Genomic DNA, 20,406 nt, shown 5'->3' with positions numbered 1-20,406 from the left:
AGAGACAGGGTTTCACCATGTTGGCCAGGATGCTCTCAATCTCCTGACCTCGTGATCCACCCACCTTGGCCTCCCAAAGTGCTGGGATTACAGGCATGAGCCACCGCACCCGGCCCGTATTTCTTAAATAATAAGGTTTGAAAGCTAAAATTACTCCTTGATCCCTGGCTGCAGAATGGAAGTTGTGTTAGCAGGCATTAAAACAACAAAATCCTTGTATCTCTCCATCAGATCTCTTGGATGACTGGGCACTTTGTCAGTGAGCAATCATATTCTGAAAGGAAACTTTTTTGTGGAGCAGTAAATGTCTACATTGGGCTTTAAATTCAGTAAACCATTCTGTAAACAGATGTGCTATCATCCAGGTTTTGTTGTTCTGTTTAGAGAGCACAGACAGAGTGGATTTAGCACAATTCTAAGGGCCCTGGGATTTTTTTGAATGGCAAGTAAGCGCTGGCTTCAGCTTATAGTCACCAGCTGTATTCGTCCCTCACAAGAGTCAGCCTGTCATCTGAAGCTTTCAAGTCAGCCATTGACTCCTCTCGAGCTGTGGAAGTTCTAGACGGCATCTTCTTCCTAGAAGGCTGTTTGGTCTACGTGGAAACTCTGTGATTTAGTGAAGCCACCTGCATCAATGCTCTTAGCTCGATCTTCTGGAAAACTTGCTGCAGCTTCTACATCAGCACCTGCTGCCTCGCCTTGCATTTTTATTTTATGAAGACGGCTTCTTTCCTTCAACCTCAGCCCACCTCTGCTAGCTTCAAGCCTTCCTTCTGTGGTTTCCTTACCTCTCTGAGCCTTCACAGAATTGAACAGAGTTGGAGCCTTGCTCTGGATTACGCTCGGCTTAAAAAAAATATCGTGGCTGCTTTGATCTTCTATCCAGACCGTGAAAATTTTCTTCATACCAGAAATAAGGCTGTTACACTTATCATGCCTGTGTTCCACTCGAGTAGCACTTTAAATTTCCTTCAAGAATGATTTCCTGACATTCACCACTCGGATAACTGTTTGGCACGAGGGGCCTAACTTTCAACTTGTCTTGGTTTTCAACATGCCTTCCTCACGACGCTTAATCATTTCTAGCTTCTGATTTCCAGTGAGAGACATGTGACCCTCTCTTTCACGTGAACCCTTAGAGGCCACTGTAGGGTTATTAACTGGCCTAATTCCAGTATCATTGTATCTCAGGGAATAGGGGGGCCAGAGAAGAAGGAGAGAGCTGGGGAACCCACTGGTCAGTGAAGTAGTCAGAACACACAAAACATTTAACAAGCTCACCGCCTTATATGGGCACAGTTCATTGCACCCCAAAACAGTTACAGTCGTAACATCATAGACCACTGACCACACATCGCTATTACGGCTATAATAAAAATGAAAAGCTTTGAAACATTGTGAGAATTACCCAAATGTGACATAGAGACACAGAGGAAGCACGTGCTGTTTAAAGAAGGAAAAATGGCACCAGTAGAGCTGCTCTACACGGGGTTGCCACAAACCATCAATTTGTTAAAAAAAAAAAAAAAAGAAAAGAAAAGAAAAAAGAAAAGCAATATCTGCAAAGTACAATAAAACAAGGTATGCCTGTATGTGCAAGGCTCAAAAACAAGCAAAAGTATACATTACATTGTTGCGGGACATGTATCTGTGTGTTAATGCTATGAAAGAAAATAGGCCAGGCATTTCGGCTCCAGCCAGTGGGAGGCCAAGGCGGAAAAATTTCTTGAGGCCAAGAGTTCAAGACCAGCCTGGGCAACATAGTGAGGCCCCATGGCTACAAAAATGTTTTTAAAATTAAGCCAGGCACAGTGGTGCACACCTGTAGTCCCAGCCTCAGGAGACTGAGGTGAGAGAATTGCTTGAACCCAGGAGGTTGAGGCTGTGGAGAGCTCTGATTGCACCACTGCACTCCAGCCTGGGTGAAATAGTGCAAGAGCATGTCTCAAAAAAAAAAAAAAAAAGACAAAACTGTTATTAAAAAAAAGGGGGACGCAGTAAAACCTCTCCCACCTACCCAGGGTCCCCTCTGTGGCTCCTTATGGAATAAATTCCACATGGAGAAAAAGAGAAAATAATATACACAAAAATCAAGACAGTGATCAAATTACCTCTGGGTGGGAGAAGTGAGCTGTGGGGCAGCATAGAAGCTTTAGGGATGTTCTAGTTCTTAAGCTAAGCGGTAGCTATATGGATATTTATGGAATTATTCTTTCAATATGTATATTATAAATGCTTTTCCTTATGCACAATATAGCAAAGTAAAAATTTTTAGATGTGAATTGAGCCAGATAGCAGCAGATCAGGAGTGCATGAGCCAGAAGAGATGGTCACTAGCCTCCTCTGCCAGAGTGTGATAAGCTAGGAAGGAGCCGAGAGAGCTCCAGGGAGAAGGCCAGAATGGGGCTTCATGCGAAGGAAGAAGCCTGCTTGTAAGTTGCAGGGAAAGAGCTCTCCAAAGGGGAGAGAGTTATAGAAGGATTGGGGGACTTATTTTTTTTTTTCAGTGGGTGAAACAAAGAAGGGTTGTCTGACCATACTTTTGCATTTTGAACTTGATCTTTTAAAAATAGAGATGCATCGGCCGGGTGCGGTGGCTCACGCCTGTAATCCCAGCACTTTGGGAGGCTGAGGCGGGTGGATCACGAGGTCGAGAGATCGAGACCATCCTGGCCAACGTGGTGAAATCCCGTCTCTACTAAAAATACAAAAACATTAGCTGGGCGTGGTGGCGCGTGCCTGTAGTCCTAGCTACTCAGGAGGCTGAGGCAGGAGAATCGCTTGAACCCAGGAGGTGGAGGTTGTGGTGAGCTGAGATTGCACCATTGCACTCCAGCCTGGGTAACAAGAGCGAAACCCCATCTTAAAAAAAAAAAAAAAAAAAAAAAAATAGCCGGGCGCGGTGGCTCAAGCCTGTCATCCCAGCACTTTGGGAGGCCGAGGCGGGTGGATCACGAGGTCAAGAGATCGAGACCATCCTGGTCAACATGGTGAAACCCCGTCTCTACTAAAAATACAAAAAAAAATTAGCTGGGCATGGTGGCACGTGCCTGTAATCCCAGCTCCTCAGGAGGCTGAGACAGGAGAATTGCCTGATCCCAGGAGGCGGAGGTTGCGGTGAGGCGAGATCGCGCCATTGCACTCCAGCCTGGGTAACAAGAGCGAAACTCCGTCTCAAAAAAAAAAAAAAAAAAAAAAATAGAGATGCGTCTCCAAAATGTTGTCCCCAAAGGTGTGTCCTAGACTCCTAACAGCAAGAGTTGCCTTATTAAAGCTGCTGATTCCTGAAGAAAGAGAAAACATTTCTCGTGTAGATGTCATTTAAAGTGTTTGTTTTCCATTCAGGAGGTTTTGTGAGAGCTCATCTTTCCCTTTGACCAGTTCTTACTCACTTGGTACTCACGGTTCTTACTCCTTTCTGAGCTTTAGTGCAGAGAATTAAATCTACCTTTTCCTAATTAGAAAGGTGGTGATTTTTCCTTCTCTTTTACCACCCTGGTATTTATGATAGCAAAATGTGTATATGTTAGTAGCTAATGAAGATTGAGGAGAACAGTAGAATTCATTTCCCTCTGGGAACAGTGCTTTGAGTGCTGCCTAGCAAAGCCTAAGGGCAGTATACGTGTTTGTCACATAGAAATGTGCAATAGGCCAGGCATGATTGCTCACGGCTGTAATCCCAGCACTTTGGGAGGCTGAGAACGGAGGAACAGTTGAACCCAGGAGTTTGAGACCAGCCTGAGAAACATAGTGAGATCCCATCTTTGCAAAAAAGTTAAAAAGTTATCCAGGTGTGGTGGTACATACCTGTAGTTCCAGCTACTCAGGAGGTCGAGGTGGGAGGATCACTTGAGCCCAGGAGATTGAGACTGCAATGAGCTATAATCGTGCCGCTGCACTGTAGCCTGGGTAGCAAAGCAAGATTCTGCCTAGAAAAAAAAAAAAGAAGAAGAAGAAATATTAGATAAATAAGTGTATAATAAAGTTCTAAATTGAGTCTTTGGAGATATTTCAGTAATAGGAAAATTTAGAACAGTTTACCAATAATATTTCCTGTTTATGCAAGAAAATGTTATTGACAGGTCGCTGTAAGCTATAAATAAGTGTTTATTTCTTTTCACATGCAGTACAAGTATCAAGTACTCACACCCGGGAGAGACAGATGGCACCAGACTCCTGCTCATTTGTGACGTAGCCCTCGGGAAGTGTATGGACTTACACAAGAAGGACTTTTCCTTAACTGAAGCACCACCAGGCTACGACAGTGTGCATGGAGTTTCACAAACAGCCTCTGACACCACAGACTTTGAGGTATTTTCCTATCAAGGAACACACAAAGAGGGTCTTGAATGCTCAAAGAAGAGCCTCCGATTTTTGCTCCTATTTTCATTAAATATGCTTAAGTTTAAATAATTATTATCTATTTACTGTTGGAATTCAACATATTCTAAACTAGCAAGCATGCTTTTACAAAAACATCTGCCAATACAGGCTTTTTGTTGCTGCTCTTGTTAATCACCTACTGATTTCTGTTTTCTCTAGGATGATGAATTTGTGGTCTATAAAACCAATCAGATTAAAATGAAATATATTATTAAATTTTCCATGCCTGGAGATCAAATAAAGGACTTTCATCCTGGTGATCATACTGAACTAGAGGAATGCAGACCTGAGTTTTCAGATTTTTCAAAGGTCGAAGGTAGGAAGGACAATTTTCTCGAATGCTGTTTTATGTCATTGTATGTATAGACCTCAAATGTTCCATTTTCAATGGAATGTATATTTGCATTTGTTATATCTATGACCTGATCCATAAGTATTTCATTTTCTTTCAATCTCAAAATTGTTTCCCACAAATTTCTCTCAAGCCCGCTGCCTAATGTCAAAATAAAGCACTTACTTTTAAAATATAAATATAAATTTATTTTGAGACAGGGTCTCACTTTATCTCCCAGGCTAGAGTACTGTGGTGTGATCAAAGCTCACTGCAGCCTCAAACTCCTGGGCTTAAATGATTTTTCGGACTCAACCTCCCAAGTAGCTGGGACTACCACACGTGACTTTTTTTTTTTTTAGAGGCAAGGTCTCACTCTGTGGCCCAGACTGGTCTCAAATTCCCGGCCTTACGCGATCCTCCTGCCTCGGCATCCCAAAGTGCTAGGATTACAGATGTGAGCCACCATGGCCAGCCTTATTTCCTTTTTTATCTTGCTTACATAAAAATCAAGATGTTTGAGAAACGTTAAGCCATCTCAGAATTCCATGTGACTTCATTAACCCATTGCAGTTGAGCTTATCCTCTTCAGCGAAAGTCAAGGCTAAAACCTGTGGAACCTTGCTAAGATGTCATGGTGCAGAAAGTATAATGGGGTGCACAGAACAGGCAGCAGACCCGCTGTCGAGTGAGGAAGCCCGGGGTTCGAGTGTCGCCCTGCCACCCTGCAATCTTAAAACTGCACGACGTTTTGCGATCCACCTTCTCTCCGACGGGAATGAGAGCAGTACCCACGTGACAGAATTGCTGTAAGGGTTGAAGGGGACGTTGAAGGCACTGAGTCAATGGTCATGTGCGGTGCGTGTGTTAGCAGCAGTAGTGTGCCCACATGAGAGGATGTTCACTTCTCAGATCCTCAGGAGCCCAAACAATTACAGTACTAATTAGTAGGACTGTAAAAACACAGTAACACTTTTGGCCATGCTCAAATTCTTTTTTATCAGAAATGTGTGAGTTCATGTGTGCTCAGAGGTGACTCCAATTTTTTCTCTGGGAGTCATTAAATGAAATATCTGGTAAGACGATATGTGTTTATATTTCCTAACCTTATCTGTGTGTTTGTACCACTTAGAAAAGGGTGTGAACGTTTTTCAATATGCTGCCGTAGGAGCTGACTCAGGCGTCCGTAGGTTGTTTCATGTCTTGCCAGAATGCTTGTGTAGTACCATAAATGATAGTGACTGAGCCTTTCTACGTTACAAACCGGGGAACGCAGACGCCTGGATTCAGGCTTCAGCCACGTTCGAGACAGTCTGAAATCCTCTGTGTATTTGTATGTTTAAATGTATGTCAAGTAATGCTAAGTTTTCAAGAGGACACGCCAGAGTCTCTACATTAAAAAGGCAGAAGAGCACATGCCTGTAGTCCCAGCTACTCGAGAGGCTGAGGCAGGATGATTACTTGAGCACAGGAGTTCAAAACCAGCCTGGGCAACACAGTGAGACCCCCATCTCTACCAAAAAAAAAAAAAAAAAAAAGAGAGAGAGAGAGAGAAAAGAAGAAAAGAAAACTAAGCAGAATTGTCTTTTAAAAAAAAAAGGGCAGGCCAGGTATGGTGGCTCATGCCTATAGTCCCAGCACTTTGGGAGGTCAAGGCAGGTAGATCCCTGAGTCCAGGAGTTCGAGACCAGCCTGGGCAACATGGCTAAACCTCATCTCTACAAAAAAAAAAACACCAAAATATTAGCTGGGCATGGTGGTATGTGTACCTGTAGTCCCAGCTGCTCGGGAGGATCATCTGAGCCAAAGACAAGTCTACCATGAGCAGAGACTGTGCCACTCCACTCACACCTGGGTGACAGAGTGAGACGCTGTCCCCCAAAAAAAGGCAGAAGGCAACTCCCATTTTTCTCATGTGGGTTCACTTGCCTTTCAGAATTGGCTATTGAAAATCATAAAACGCTCTTGGTCCATTTTCCCTAAAATACAATGCCTGAAGGCATGGAGAGGAATAAAGATCAAAATAACAAAAAAGCAGACAGGGATGGTTTGGAAAGCTAATGGTAACATTTTGAACATTTAGATTATCAGTTACCAGATGCCAAAACTTCCAGCAGCAGCACCAAGGCCGGCCTCCAGGACGCCTCTGGAAACTTGGTTCCTCTGGAGGATGTCCACATCAAGGGCACAATCATAGACATTGTAGCCCAGGTATGTCGTTCATGGCTTTATGATACTTAAACTACATGGATGTAAACCGTAGATGAGAATCTGATTGCAGGCAGGTGAACTGAGGAAAACAGATACATTTCTAAATTCATTTATTCAAGCAGTATTCCCTGCGCACTCCACGCCAGGGACCGTCTGGGCTCTAGGCATCCAGCAATGCACAATACAAGAGCTCTGCCCATGTGGAGCCCACACCGTGTGGGGGAACAGGCAGTAAACACGATGAATGAGTGACACACATCACATGTTAGATGGGGACGGGTGCTAAAGGGAAAGATGAAAGCAGGAGGGCGTAGGAGCTGTGAAAGACGGGGCTCCGAACCTGTGAATAGAATGGCCGAGGAGGCCTCCCCGAGAAGGTGACGTCTGCATGCAGACCTGAAGGAAGTGGGGGCGAACCTGTGTGGACGTGGGGGGGACGCGTATCCCAGGCCGCGGCAGCAGCACATGCCAAGGCCCTGAGGCAGGAGGCTGGTCTGGTCCAGGCAGGCCAAGGAGGCCACCGTGGCCGCAGTGCAGTGGAAAGCCGGGAGTGTGTGGAGACTGAGTCAGAGACGTGAGGGCCTCTCACATCAGGACGCAGGTCATGCTGTCCTTGACTCTGAGCGAAATGGAAGCTTCTAGATGTTTGGCAGAGGAACGACAGGAACAGGCCTATGTTTTAACGGGCTTACACCGGCCACCGTCTTGGGAACGGGAAGAGGACCAGTGGGAAGAAATGGTAGGTCAAGTTCCCCGGAAAACAGACTCTGGATGGAATTTGTCTTCAGGAAGCTTGTGGGACTGTGCCTGTGGGAGCGGCACCTGTGACGGAGTGAGGGCGGCAGGATGTGGCGCGGGACACAACAGCGTCCTCCGATGATCTTGGGGGAAGCTCTGGGCCGGAAAGGTCCTTGAGAGAAGGTCTGACTAGGCAAGGGGGCTGGGCTTTAGAGTCCCACCGGGACCAGTCCTGGGATGTGGGCTGCTCCAGGGAGGGGTCAGAACGTTGGCTGTGGCTGTTTGTCTTTGGCTGAGGATGGTTCCTGGGGAGGGCCCCACGGGTGACACTCCTAGCAGTCTCAGACCTGAAGGGGCCACCGCGGGCCCAGTGTCACATCCCACAGAGGAGACGATTGACAGAATTCAGTTAAGGGAGCTGGCGACGTGGAGAACGTTTGCAGTGGGGGTGTAGGAAGTGATGGGGATCAGATCGGTGGGGAGGGGACGCGAGAGAAAGACAGTGGCCCAGGTGACAGCAGGGTGTTTGCCCTGAACAGCTAGAAGGATCACGTTTGCCCTTTCTAGAAAGGGCAGAGTCACGGGAGGGCAGATGGGGGCCATCAGGAGTTTATCTTTGGCCAAGTCAGTCTTGTTGACTACCTAGGACCAGGGAGGAGACCCAGGCTGCACTTGTAACCGGGGAGTCGGCAGCATTCAGGTAGTATTTAAAGTCAGCCCAGATTGAAAACGCAGAGAATCAGTGGAGAGAACAGAGACCAACGTGGAGAGGTCTGGGCACAGGCTGAGTCAGACACGGAGCCCAGGAGGGAGTGGCTCCTCCCAGGAGGGAGCAGGCCAGCTGAGCAGGGAGGGGAGGAGAGGCTGCTGTGGGTCTCGTGCAGAACAACCCAGCCCTGACCTTTGGATTTAGTGGTGAGATCACTGGTGACCTTTGCCTTTTGATGGTGTGGTGGGGGTGAACGGCTGATCAGAGTGAGTTCAAAAGAGAACGGAAGGAAGAATTGGGAGACAGAGGAGAGAAGATGAGACAGCAGCTGAAGAGAAGTGGGATTGAGTGTTTTTCTCCTTTTAAGACACAAGAGACAGCAGCGTGTGTGGGAGTCAGCACAGGAGGGAAACCTGGCAATGTCGGGGAGGGGAATCGCTGGAATTCCTTCTCTGCACTCTTCTCTAGGTTTTATTGCATAAATAGGAAATATTGTTGAAAAGACTTTCCTGGTAAACTGTTCTAAATTTTACTTTTATTGAAATAGCTCCAAAGCCTCCATTTAGAACTTTACTATTCCCTTGTTTATTTAGCATTTCCATGTAACCAGCGTATATATTGTCCTTACGTTGTGCCAGGCAGTGCTCTAAGCATTTCTTCCCAGAGAAAGATGAATTCCACTGTTTTTCCAAATCTTTTATTAGCTACTAAAACATACGCATTTTGCTACCATAAATACCAGGGTAGTGGCTGAGTGCTGTGGCTCGTGCCTGTAATCCCAGCACTTTGGGAGGGAGGCTGAGGCAGGAGGATCACTTGAGCTCAAGACTTCCAGACCAACCCGGGGAACATGAAGAAATCCACCTCTACAAAAACCGGTTGAGTGTGGAGGCATACATCTGTCGTCCCATCTACTTGGGAGGCTGAGATGGGAGGATGGCTTGAGCCCAGAGGCAGAGGTTACAGTGAGATGAGATTGCACCGATGCACTCCAGTCTGAATGATAGAGTGAGATGCTGTTTAAAAAAAACAAAACAAAACGAAAAAAAACCCAGGGTGTTGAAAGAGAAGGAACAAACCCCACCTTATTAAATTATCTGCACTAAAGCTCAGAAGAGTATTAAATACTAAGTGAGTAAGAACTGGTCAAAGGGAAAGGCAGGCATCGCAGGAGGGTGATCTAATGCGGGTGCTGGGGCCACAGCCAGCCGCTCGCAGCAGGCTCATCATCCACAGTCACGGGGTGGAAGGCAGCATCGGGGGTGCCAGGTGGCCAGATGCGGTAACCAAGGTGAAGCTTGGAAAGCTTTTGGCTTTCTGAAATTGAGTGGGTTCGCTGAGATTTGACCTCATCATCAGATTCTAACACTGAAGATGGCATTAAACAACCATAAAGGCCTTTTAGGCGAATAAGGACATTGAAGTACAGTGCCATGACGTTCTGATCCCTGTAGAGGGAAATTAGTTCCCTGTTGTTGTTGTTGTTGTTGTTGTTGTTGCTGTTGTTGTAGAAAGTGATTTTATTTAAAGACAGAGAGAAACAGGAGAAGGAGAGAGACAGAAACAGCCAAGTCTCACGCCGAGTGAGAGAATCCAGAAAGGTGGGATCCAGGAGAGGAGAGCAGCCTCCACACTGAGTGGAAGGGAACAGAGAGAGATGGAGTTGAGGGGGGGAAGACAGGCTTCCACGAGAGTGTGGAAGGGGACCCCAGAGGGAAAATCCAGGAGAGAGCTTCCATGGAGAGAGTGTTCTTGGAAGGAGACCCAAACATGGAGTCCTGGGAAATTCGTTCTATTTCAGTGATCACCTTTAACTAGGGAGATGGGGTGTCAGGGTGAGAAGAGCAGTTTGGATATAGCTGACCCCCACCCCTGGGCCCACTCTGACCCATGCACACATCTTCAAGGCAGCTCAGAGCAACATCACAGACTTTGAAAAGACCCAGATGTGAGCTCAGGGGACATGTTCTGTCTCTGCTACTCCCTTTGGCATCACTTAGGAGCTGTAAACACGGTGGTGACCGCTTTCAAGAGTCAGGCCCTCGGCCAAGTTTTCCACACGCAGTACTTAATTCTCCCAGACTCCATGAGTCAAGCGCTGTCATTATGCCCCTTGTTTGTATAAGGAAGCGGAGGCCCAGGGACAAACACTGCGATAATGCCCAAATTTGAACTCAGTTCATTCTGATTCCAGCGTCCACGTTCTTAACCACTACACCAGAGTGCAGCTTGGTGGATCATACAGAGCAAAGGATCTGGGGTTTGAAAGGCTTACCTTTGAATTCTGGCTTCTTCTTTCTAGTGCTACGAGCTTGGGAAAGTGACTTCTTTGCCTCATTTTCCTCATATGTAAAATAGAAATAAGAGTATCTGCCCATCAGTGTCGTTCCTATTAGATCTAAGAAATGCAAAGGACTTAGGGCATTGTTGTTATTTACAAAACAAATCGCGACTAGGTTACGGGGGGGAGCCGTGCGTCCTCCATGCCTTACTTGGGATTAGACAACTTGTACCGTATGATATTTCATATCCAGAGGCCTGTTCCCTGGGTAAGTTTGCCCAAAAATAACTCTCGATTTAGCAGTGAATTTCTCACTCATTTTATGATGAAACAGCCAGACTGTAGATTGAGCTTAAGCATCCGAGCAGAGGCTGAGTTGCAGACTCTTATACGTGCATGGCTCCTACATTTTGACCCTTCGTAGAATAGTTTAATGATGTTAAGCTTAGTTACAAAATGGTTTTGTCTCATGGAAGAAAATTAAGGTGTCAAAATTTGTTATACTGTATTAGTTTCTGCCGTAAGGCCTGGTAAAAATACTTTTCTTCTTATTATTACCTAAAATTATTGACCTTTGTGAGTGCCCAGCCACACAGTGTGATGATATACAAAGAGAGTGCAGCTGACACAGGCCTGATGTCTGGGGACTCCCACGCAAAAGCAGGCCCGCTAACTAGAATAGGCAGGACGGCTACTGAGTAGGAAGAAACGTTAGTCTACACCAAGTACGGTTAGATAGTGATCCCGTTCATCAGACTCAGGGCAGGCATACGTGCCTTTGAGGGTTTGGTAAAACTGTGGAAGGTCCAAGAGAGGAAGAGAAGGAGTTCCATGCACAGTCAAGAGGACAGTGTCTGATGTCCTCCCAGTCCATGCTAGGTGGGCCCCAGTCCCAGTGGCCCCAGTCCCACCAGGCGCACTCTGGCCATTGCACACAGCATCGCCCAGATCGCTGAGAAACTCCAGGATGCACCTCTGTCTCATCTTGGGCAGCTGGCCAGAACGGAATTCCAGGAATCCCGTTGGCAAGGGATGCTGTTTCCAGGAGGGTGCTGACCTGTTGATTTGGGGAGACTCCAATTGCTTATATTAACAAGGACTCCTTGAAAAATTGTGCCTGGAACCCTACACACCCTAGGGGTAGCCCAGCTTGCAGCAAATCCAGGTTTGGACAATATTTTCAAAGAAGTTAGGTTCTATTTTCATTTTGGTCTCTTCCCTGGATTCTTGATGACAGATTATGAAATATTTTTGGCTTCTTATTGTCACATTTAAAATCTTACTGTTTCTTATGCATCTGAGGAGTTTTTTCTTTATTTTCAAATATTGAAAGCCTCCTGCTTTTCCTGAGTGAGAGAGTGTGAAAAGAGTCTATTAGAAAGATGAATTAGGTAATAGAGACAACAGAGAGGAGTGGAGAAGACTTGATTCTGGAAGAACCAAGGCCCGAAGAGATGAGGAGCTAGATAGATGAGGGCTGTGTAGAGAGGGGAAAGCCTCAGAGAGGTCCCCAGGAGGAAATGCCAAGACCTGAGAGCCGATAGGATAGAGGTCAAGAGATCGAGACCATCCTGGTCAACATGGTGAAACCCTATCTTTACTAAAAATACCAAAATTAGCTGGGCGTGGTGGCGCGTGCCTGTAATCCCAGCTCCTCGGGAGGCTGAGGCAGGAGAATTGCCTGAACCCAGGAGACGGAGGTTGCAGTGAGCCAAGATCGCGCCATTGCACTCCAGCCTGGGCAACAAGAGCAAAACTCCATCTCAAAAAAAAAAAAAAAAAAAAGAAGAGGAACCGTTCTGAAATCGTTTCCAGCCCACGTGGCACTAGGGAGGCATCAAAGCCCACAACACGAAAGGGGTGATTTTCCAGCCATCTCAGCAAAAGCTATATTGCCCCCACTAACTCAGAGTTGGCAAGACTTCTGGTGACTTGTATTCCAGTCAGATATGTATGAACCGAACTATGGGACTAGGGCATTTTATCACATGACATGGGCTCTCCATTGTAGAAGGGAAGCCAGGGTTGGGAATCTGAGGGACATGATACGAATGCAAGGCATTTCAAATAAACACGCAAAATCATTTTCGTTCATCGTCGTTCCTGCAGACGTTGTCCATGTGGTCTCATCACATGTATGGATTGTTTTCTTCTTCAGGTCATTGTTTTTCAGACATACTCAAATAACAGTCATGTGCCCATTGAGGCAAAATATGTCTTTCCTTTGGATGAGAAGGCTGCTGTGTGTGGCTTCGAAGCCTTCATCGATGGGAAGCACATAGTTGGAGAGGTAAGGGGAGAAGACGCGTCGCGCCCGCGCTCTGCTTTCGAAGTCAGCTTCCGTTTCCCCGAGTCTTCGTTTTCTGAGTCCCCATGGCTATGAAGTTGAGTAGCAGCCTTATCATAAAACGAGAATATTCTTCGAAGAACCAGTTCCTGCACAGTGAGCCTCCCTGAAACATCCCTCCCTGATAAATGGTTTCTACCCCACTCCGTCCAATCTTCGTCGTCAGTGTCTTGTACATTCTTAGCCTTGGCGCCGTAAGAGTGATTTACAATATGAAAAGTTTAAGAGGGCCAGGTGCAGTGGCTCGTGCCTGTAATCCCAGCAGTTTGGGAGGCTGAAGCAGGCAGATCACTTGAAGTCAGGAGTTCGAGACCAGCCTGGCCAACATGGTAAAACCCCATCTCTACTAAAAATCCAAAAATTAGCCAGGCGTGGTGGCATATGCCTGTTAATCCCAGCTACTCAGGAGGCTGAGGCAGGAGAATCACTTGAATCCGGGTGGCATAGGTTGCAGTGAGCCAAGATCATGCCACTATACTCCAGCCTGGACAACAGAGTGAGACTTTTTCTCAGAAAAAGAGAAAAAAAATTAAGAGAGACACACTGGAAAATTGGTGAAGCCCTTATTATATATTTTTGTAAAACCTGATCCCTGGAATCGTGTTATAAAAGTAAAGCTGAAATGAAAGCTATTGTAACTTTCTAAAAAACAAACAACAAAAAAAACCATCAGCTGATGAATTCTTTGTTTATTCTAAGGACCAGCCCACAGTTGCAATTATAAACTATAATTTACTAAATTTAAAGTCATTATTTTTTTTTTGTTCAACATAAACTCCCAACCAAAAAAAATTTTTTCACTATTGATTTTGAAATATATTAGTCCCGACTTAAAGAGACTTCTCTTCAGTTGGCCTTTTCTGGTTCAAATTCTCATCAAATAAGTATATTTCAATGATCACTTTAAACAAGTTTTCATTCATCTTACTTAGATTCGATTTTCAGTTTCTGCCTGGGTTTTAATAAGCATTGATGTTGTTTTCTTTATTAAAGACTGAAGTCACTCTTCATGTAAGGAATGATTGAAAAATCATCTTTTCCAGATTAAGGAGAAGGAAGAAGCCCAGCGAGAGTACCGAGAAGCCGTGAGCCGGGGTGATGGCGCTTATCTGATGAGCCAGGACGCCCCGGTATGGCTTGGTGTGCGTGCTGCGTGCATACACGGAAGGGAAAGAGTCCGCACGGGACTTGAAATATGCAATTCATGCTAGAGGCTGAGATAATTTACACTGTTGTGGGCCCCAGAGTTTCACTTGCTCTAAGTCAGAGGAAGCCACGCCGGTGAGACCCATTTGCTTTATCTCAACAGAGGAGGAAATGGCTTCAGTAGTTCCAGACAAACAGGGAGAGAGCTAGGCCCACCATTGGGAACTGAGTCTCCCAGAAGAAATGACAGACGATCATATAACATTCGAAGTATCTCACTTTCATCTTCTGAAAAGAGTGTGATATCTTGTCCAGGCACGGTGGCTCACACCTGTAAGCCCAGCACTGTGGGAGGCCGTGGCAGGAGGATCATCTGAGGTCAGGATTTCAAGAACCTGGCCAACATGGTGAAACCCCCATCTCTACTAAGAATACAAAAATTAGTTGGGTGTGGTGGCAGGCACCTGTAATCCCAGCTACTGAGGAGGCTGTGGCAGGAGAATCGCTTGAACTCAGGAGGCAGAGGTTTCAGTGAGCCGACATGCCATTGCGTCGCATCCTGGGCAACAAGAACAAAACTCCATCTCAAAAAAAATCAGAGTGTGATATATTTACAGTTTTCCTGGACATAAGCTCACCTAACAGATGGTCCAGTCGTAAAGCTGGGAGGCATTTCTGCCAGGTCCTGGGCAAGCCCAGCTCCTGTGCTTTTGGGTGATTTGCTTTAGCAGGGACGGGACGTGGACAGGGTGGAAGAGGGACCAGCTGGCAGGTCCACTAGACTACTTTCCTTAAATATCAGATGTCTCACGAGGCCTCTGGCAGGTGCTAGATTGTGTGTCGTCGGCGTCTGATTCTACTGCAGGTATTTTAGTTGTTTTTGCAGATGGGGCCATATGTTTGAGTGTCACCTCTGAGGGTGGCACATTGCCATGGTGTTTGGAAAATGTAATGTTTGCTGGGGCTCTGAGCACATTAAAGATGAGTATAGATCTAAAGGGCAAATTGTTGCTTTTGACGTCTGAGATACCCACTTTCAGGATGGGAATAAGCAATGAAGAGGTGATGATTGAACAGTTCACAACGCTAGCTTCGTGTGTGGCCAAACTATGCATAGAAGCCTGGGGTTCATTTGAGAGGCCGCCACTTCAGAGTGTCACGTTATCCTCTCGTGTGAGTTGGTGAATGTTTCCCCCTCGATACCTGCATATTTCCCTCGGGATATGGTCCACAAGACAACAGTCTTTCCAAAAGACATTATCTATGGGTAGAGTCTGATCAGACCTGTTGCTAACCCAAGCCTTCGGGTCTCCCAGAATGTGTTGACGTCTTGTGACTATCATGTTCTCATATCATAATATATGGTTTTCCTGTGTTGTTATGTCAATACCATATATGCTAGGTGCAGTGGCTCATACCTGTAATCCCAGCAGTTTGGGATGCCAAGGCAGGAGGATCACTGGAGCCCAGGAGTTTGAGGCCGCAGTGAGCTGTGATCATACCACTACCCACCAACCTGGGCAACAGAGCAAGATTCTGTCTCTAAACAAACAAATCTTAGCGTGGGAATCCCTCCATCTAAGCTTTGCCTGTCTTCCCCCAGGAAAGACTCATGGGTTTATTTTCCCATGGCAACCTGAACATACTTGTCTTATAACTCTTAATATACTATTTGTAAATATAGATGTCTAGCTTGTAATTCCCAATATTTAAGTATGGAAGTAACAGAAAGGGCTGGTTAACGGTAAAATGAAGAGAAAACGGTGGTGCTGAAACCAAGGATGAAGTCAGCGCCCAGCTGGGACGACATATGTCCTCCAGACTGCCAGATTAAATGGCAGTGTTTCCAAGACCTCAATTTATGTGACCATCTGATTATTTTCTCCTTTTCAAAACATCTAGACCAGGCGTCCCCAAACTACGGCCCGCGGGCCACATGCAGCCCCCTGAGGCCATTTATCCGGCCCCCCGCCGCACTTCGGGAAGGGGCACCTCTTTCATTGGTGGTCAGTGAGAGGAGCACAGTATGTGGCGGCCCTCCAGCGGTCTGAGGGACAGTGAACTGGCCCCCTGTGTAAAAAGTCTGGGGACGCCTGATCTGGACTGACTTATTACCGTAAGCCTATACTATTTAGATAGCATACTATCGAGTTTTGCTACTTTATCCAATCGGATAGTTTCTGCACTTCATATTGCTTAGATCATTTTCGTTTAATACAATTACTGATCTGGTGGGATTTATATCTACCATTTGTTCTTTGTTCCTTTCCCTCTCTTTTCCTGCCTTCTCTTGTATTTATTTTTAAATGATTCCACTGTATCTCCATTATTGGCTTATTAATTCTCTCTCTCTTTCTCTCTCTCTCTCTCTCTTTTTTTTTTTTTTTTCCTTGAGACAGAGTCTTACTCTGTCTCCCAGGCTGGAGTGCAGTGGTGTGATTTTGGCTCACTGCAACCTCCGCCTCCTGAGTTCGAGCGATTTTCCTGTCTCAGCCTTCCAAGTAGCTGGGACTACAGGCATGTGCCACCACACCCAGCTAATTTTTGCATTTTTAGTAGAAATGGGGTTTCACCATGTTGGCCAGGCTGATCTCAAACTCCTGATCTCAAGTGATCCTCCTGCTTCTCCCTCCCAAAGTGCTGGGATTACAGGCGTAAGTCACCATGCCCAGCCAATTCTGTCTCTCTTAAGATGTTTTTATTGTTGGCCAGGTGTGCTAGCTCATGCCTGTAATCTCAACATTTTGGGAGGCCTAGATAGATGGATCACTTGAGGCCGGACCTTCAAGACCAGCTTGAGCAACATGGTGAAACCCCAGATCTACAAAAAATACAAAAATTAGCCGGATGTGGTGACATGTGCTTGTAGTCCCAGGTACTTCAGAAGCTGAGGTAGGAGAATCACTTGAGCCTGAGAGGTTGAGGCTGCAATGAGTTATAATGGCACCACTGTACTCCAGCCTGGGCAATAAAGTGAGATCCTGTCTCAAAAATAAAAAAAAATAAAAAAAAGTTTTGATTATTGCTCTAAAACCACATGTTAACTATGTGTTAAATATGGTAGCCACTGATTACATGTGGATATTTACATTTAAATATAAAATAAAATGTTTCATGTGGCCAGTGGCTATCTTATTACTTAGTGCATATGTAAAACATTTTTATCATTGTGGAAAGTTGCATTGGTCAGCACTGCTTTATACCTTTTAAAATGTATAAAGGGTTTACCGCTATATACATTTTAACTTACTACATTCAGCCTACAACATTATACTACTTCATGTATAAGAACCTTACAATCAGTATACATTACATTACTAGTCTACTTTCATTTCTTTTTTCCCATATCCTTTGTGATATTGTTGTTGTGTATTTTATTTCTTCATATATTATAAATCCTACAATGTGTCATTATATAGTCAACTATCCTTTTTTAAAATTTTAAGTTCTGGGATGCATGTGCAAGACATGCAGGTTTGTTACATAGGTAAATATGTGCTGTGGTGGTTTGCTGCACCTATCAACCCATCATCTAGGTCAGGCGCCCCCAAACTATGGCCCGCGGGCTGCATGCGGCCCCCTGAGGCCATTTGTCCGGCCCCCCGCCGCACTTCAGGAAGGGGCACCTCTTTCGTCGCCGGTCGATGAGAGGAGCACAGTATGTGGCGGCCCTCCAACGGTCTGAGGGACAGTGAACTGGCCCCCTGTGTAAAAAGTCTGGGGATGCCTGATCTAGATATTAAGTGCCACATGCATTAGCTGTTTATTCTGATACTCTCCCTCCCCCCTTCCATATCTTTGCTGTTGTGAATAGTACTGCAATGACCACACACATGCATGTATCGTTATAATAGAATCATTTATATTCCTTTGGCTATATACCCAGTAATGGGATTGGTGGGTCAAATGGTATTTCTGGCCAGGCGTGGTGGCACATGCCTGTAATCCCAGCACTTTGGAGGGCCAAGGCAGGTGGATCGCCTGAGGTCCGGAGTTCGAGACCAGCCTAACCAACATGGTGAAATCCCATCTCTACTCAATACAAAAATTAGCCGGGTGGTGGTGCATCCCTGTAATCGCAGCTACTTGAGAGGCTGAGGCTGGAGAATCACTTGAACCCAGAAGGCAGAGGTTGCAGTGAGCCAAGCTTGTGCCATTGCACTCCAGCCTGGACAGCGAAACTGTCTAAAACAAAGAAAAGGACCACACTGTTTTCCACAATGGTCGAACTAATTCACATTCCCACCAACGGTGTAAAAGCATTCCTGTTTCTCCACATTCATGCCAGTGTGTTTCTTGATTTTTTTTTTTTAATAATCACCTTTCTGACTGGCATGAGAGGGTATCTGACTGTGGTTTTGATTTGTATTTCTCTAATGATCAGTGATGATGAGCTTTTTTTCCATATGTTTGTTGGCCACATATTTGTCCCCTTTTGAGAAGTGTCTGTTCATGTCCTTTGCCCACTTTTTAATGGGGTTGTTTGTTTGTTTTTCTATCAGATTTGTTTAAGTTCCTTGTAGATTCTGGATGTTAGACCTTTGTCAGATTGATAAATTGGCAAAAATTTTCTCCCATTCTGTAGGTTGTCTGGTCACTCTGATGGTAGTTGTTTTTGCTGTGTAGAAGCTCTTTCATTTAATTAGATCCCATTTGTCAATTTTTGCTTTTGTGGCAATCGCTTTTGATATTTTCATCATAAAATCTTTGACCATGCCGATGTCCCGAATGGTATTGCCTAGATTTTCTTCTAAGGTTTTTATACTTTTTGGTTTTATATTTAAGCCTTTTCATCTCAAGTTAATTTTTATGTACGTTTAAAGAAGGGGTCTAGTTTCAATTTTCTGCATATGGTTAGCCAGCACCTACAGGGAATCCTTTTCCCACTGCTTGTTTTTGCCAGGTTTGTGAAGATCAGACGGTTGGAGGTGTGCAGTCGTATTTCTGAGATTGCTATTTTGTTCCATTGGCCTATATGTCTATTTTGTACCAGTAGTATGCTGTTTCGGTTACTGTAGCCTTGTCGTATAGTTTGAAGTCTGGTAGCATGATGCCTCCAGTTTTGTTCTTTTTGCTTCGGATTCTCTTGGCTATACAGGCTCTATTTCGGTTCCATATAAATTTTAAACTAGTTTTTTCTAATTCTGTGAAGACTGTCAGTGGTAGTTTAATGGGAATAGCATTGAAGCTATAAATTACTTTGGGCAGTATGGCCGTTTTCACAATATCGATTCTTCCTGTCCATGAGCGTGGAATGTTTTTCCATCTGTTTGTGTCCTCTCTGGTTTCCTTGAGCAGTGGTTTGTAGTTCTCCTTGAAAAGGTCCTTCACTTCCCTTGTTAGCTGTATTCCTAGGTATTTTATTCCCTTTGTAGCAACTGTGAATGGGAGTTGATTCGTGGTTTGGCTCTCTGCTTGTCTGTTGTTGGCGTATAGGAATGCTTGTGAATTTTGCATGTCGGTTTTTGTATCCTGAGACTTTGCTGAAGTTGTTTCTCAGCTTAAGAAGCCTTTGGGCTGAGACGATGGAGTTTTCTAGATACAGGATCTTATCATTTGCAAACAGAAACAGTTCGACTTTCTATTTCAATCATCTTTATTTCTTTATCTTGCCTGACTGTCCTGGCCAGAACTTCCAATATGTGTTGACTAGGACTGATGAGAGAAGGCATCCTTGTCTTGTGCTGGTTTTCAAGGGGAATGCTTCCAGCTTTTGCCCATTCCGTATGCTATTGGCAGTGGAGGTTTGTGACTGATGACTCTTACTATTTTGAGGTGTGTCCCATCAATACCTAGTTTACTTACTGCAAGTTTTTAACGTAAAGGGATGTTGAATTGTATCAAAGGCCTTTTCTATGTCTATTGAGATAATCCTGTGGTTTTTGTCTTTAGTTTTGATTATGTGACGATCAACTATCTTTTAAAGCAATTAAAAAGAAGGGGAAATGTCTTCTACATTTATTCTCAATTTTATAATTTCTGGTGCCTTTCATTTCTTTGTATAGATACAAAGAAATCCTCCTTCTGCTTGAGACATTTGATTGATTGATTGATTGATTGATTTTTAGTGCAAGCATGCTAGCAAGGAGTATGTTCATTTTTTTATCTAACAAAACCTTTCACCTTCATTTTTTAAAGATATTTGGTGCTGACCATGGGATTCCAGGTGACAGTTTGTTTTCCTTTTAGTAGTTTAAACATGTCACTTCGTTGTCTTCTGGCTTATAGGATTTCTGACCAGACGTCAGCTCTAATTTTTG

The 20,406-nt window shown here is 44.9% G+C and overlaps 1 protein-coding gene across 6 annotated transcripts in view; it reads left to right on the top strand.

Moving 5' to 3' along the window:
- The window catches only part of LOC120365728 (protein mono-ADP-ribosyltransferase PARP4), a 96,637-nt gene that overhangs the window by 34,248 nt on the left and 41,983 nt on the right, over window positions 1-20,406 (top strand). For all 6 annotated transcript variants that reach the window (XM_074387957.1, XM_074387956.1, XM_074387960.1 and 3 more), the window contains 5 exons: window positions 4,128-4,311; window positions 4,543-4,699; window positions 6,798-6,925; window positions 12,812-12,943; window positions 14,044-14,130. In XM_074387957.1, coding sequence (XP_074244058.1) covers window positions 4,128-4,311; window positions 4,543-4,699; window positions 6,798-6,925; window positions 12,812-12,943; window positions 14,044-14,130 — 688 coding nt within the window. The remainder of the gene's footprint in view (window positions 1-4,127; window positions 4,312-4,542; window positions 4,700-6,797; window positions 6,926-12,811; window positions 12,944-14,043; window positions 14,131-20,406) is intronic.

The sequence above is a fragment of the Saimiri boliviensis genome, chromosome 16 (genome assembly GCF_048565385.1).
Source record: "Saimiri boliviensis isolate mSaiBol1 chromosome 16, mSaiBol1.pri, whole genome shotgun sequence".
Classification (NCBI taxonomy): Eukaryota; Metazoa; Chordata; class Mammalia; order Primates; family Cebidae; genus Saimiri; species Saimiri boliviensis.
This window is presented reverse-complemented; position numbering and strand designations above follow the sequence as displayed.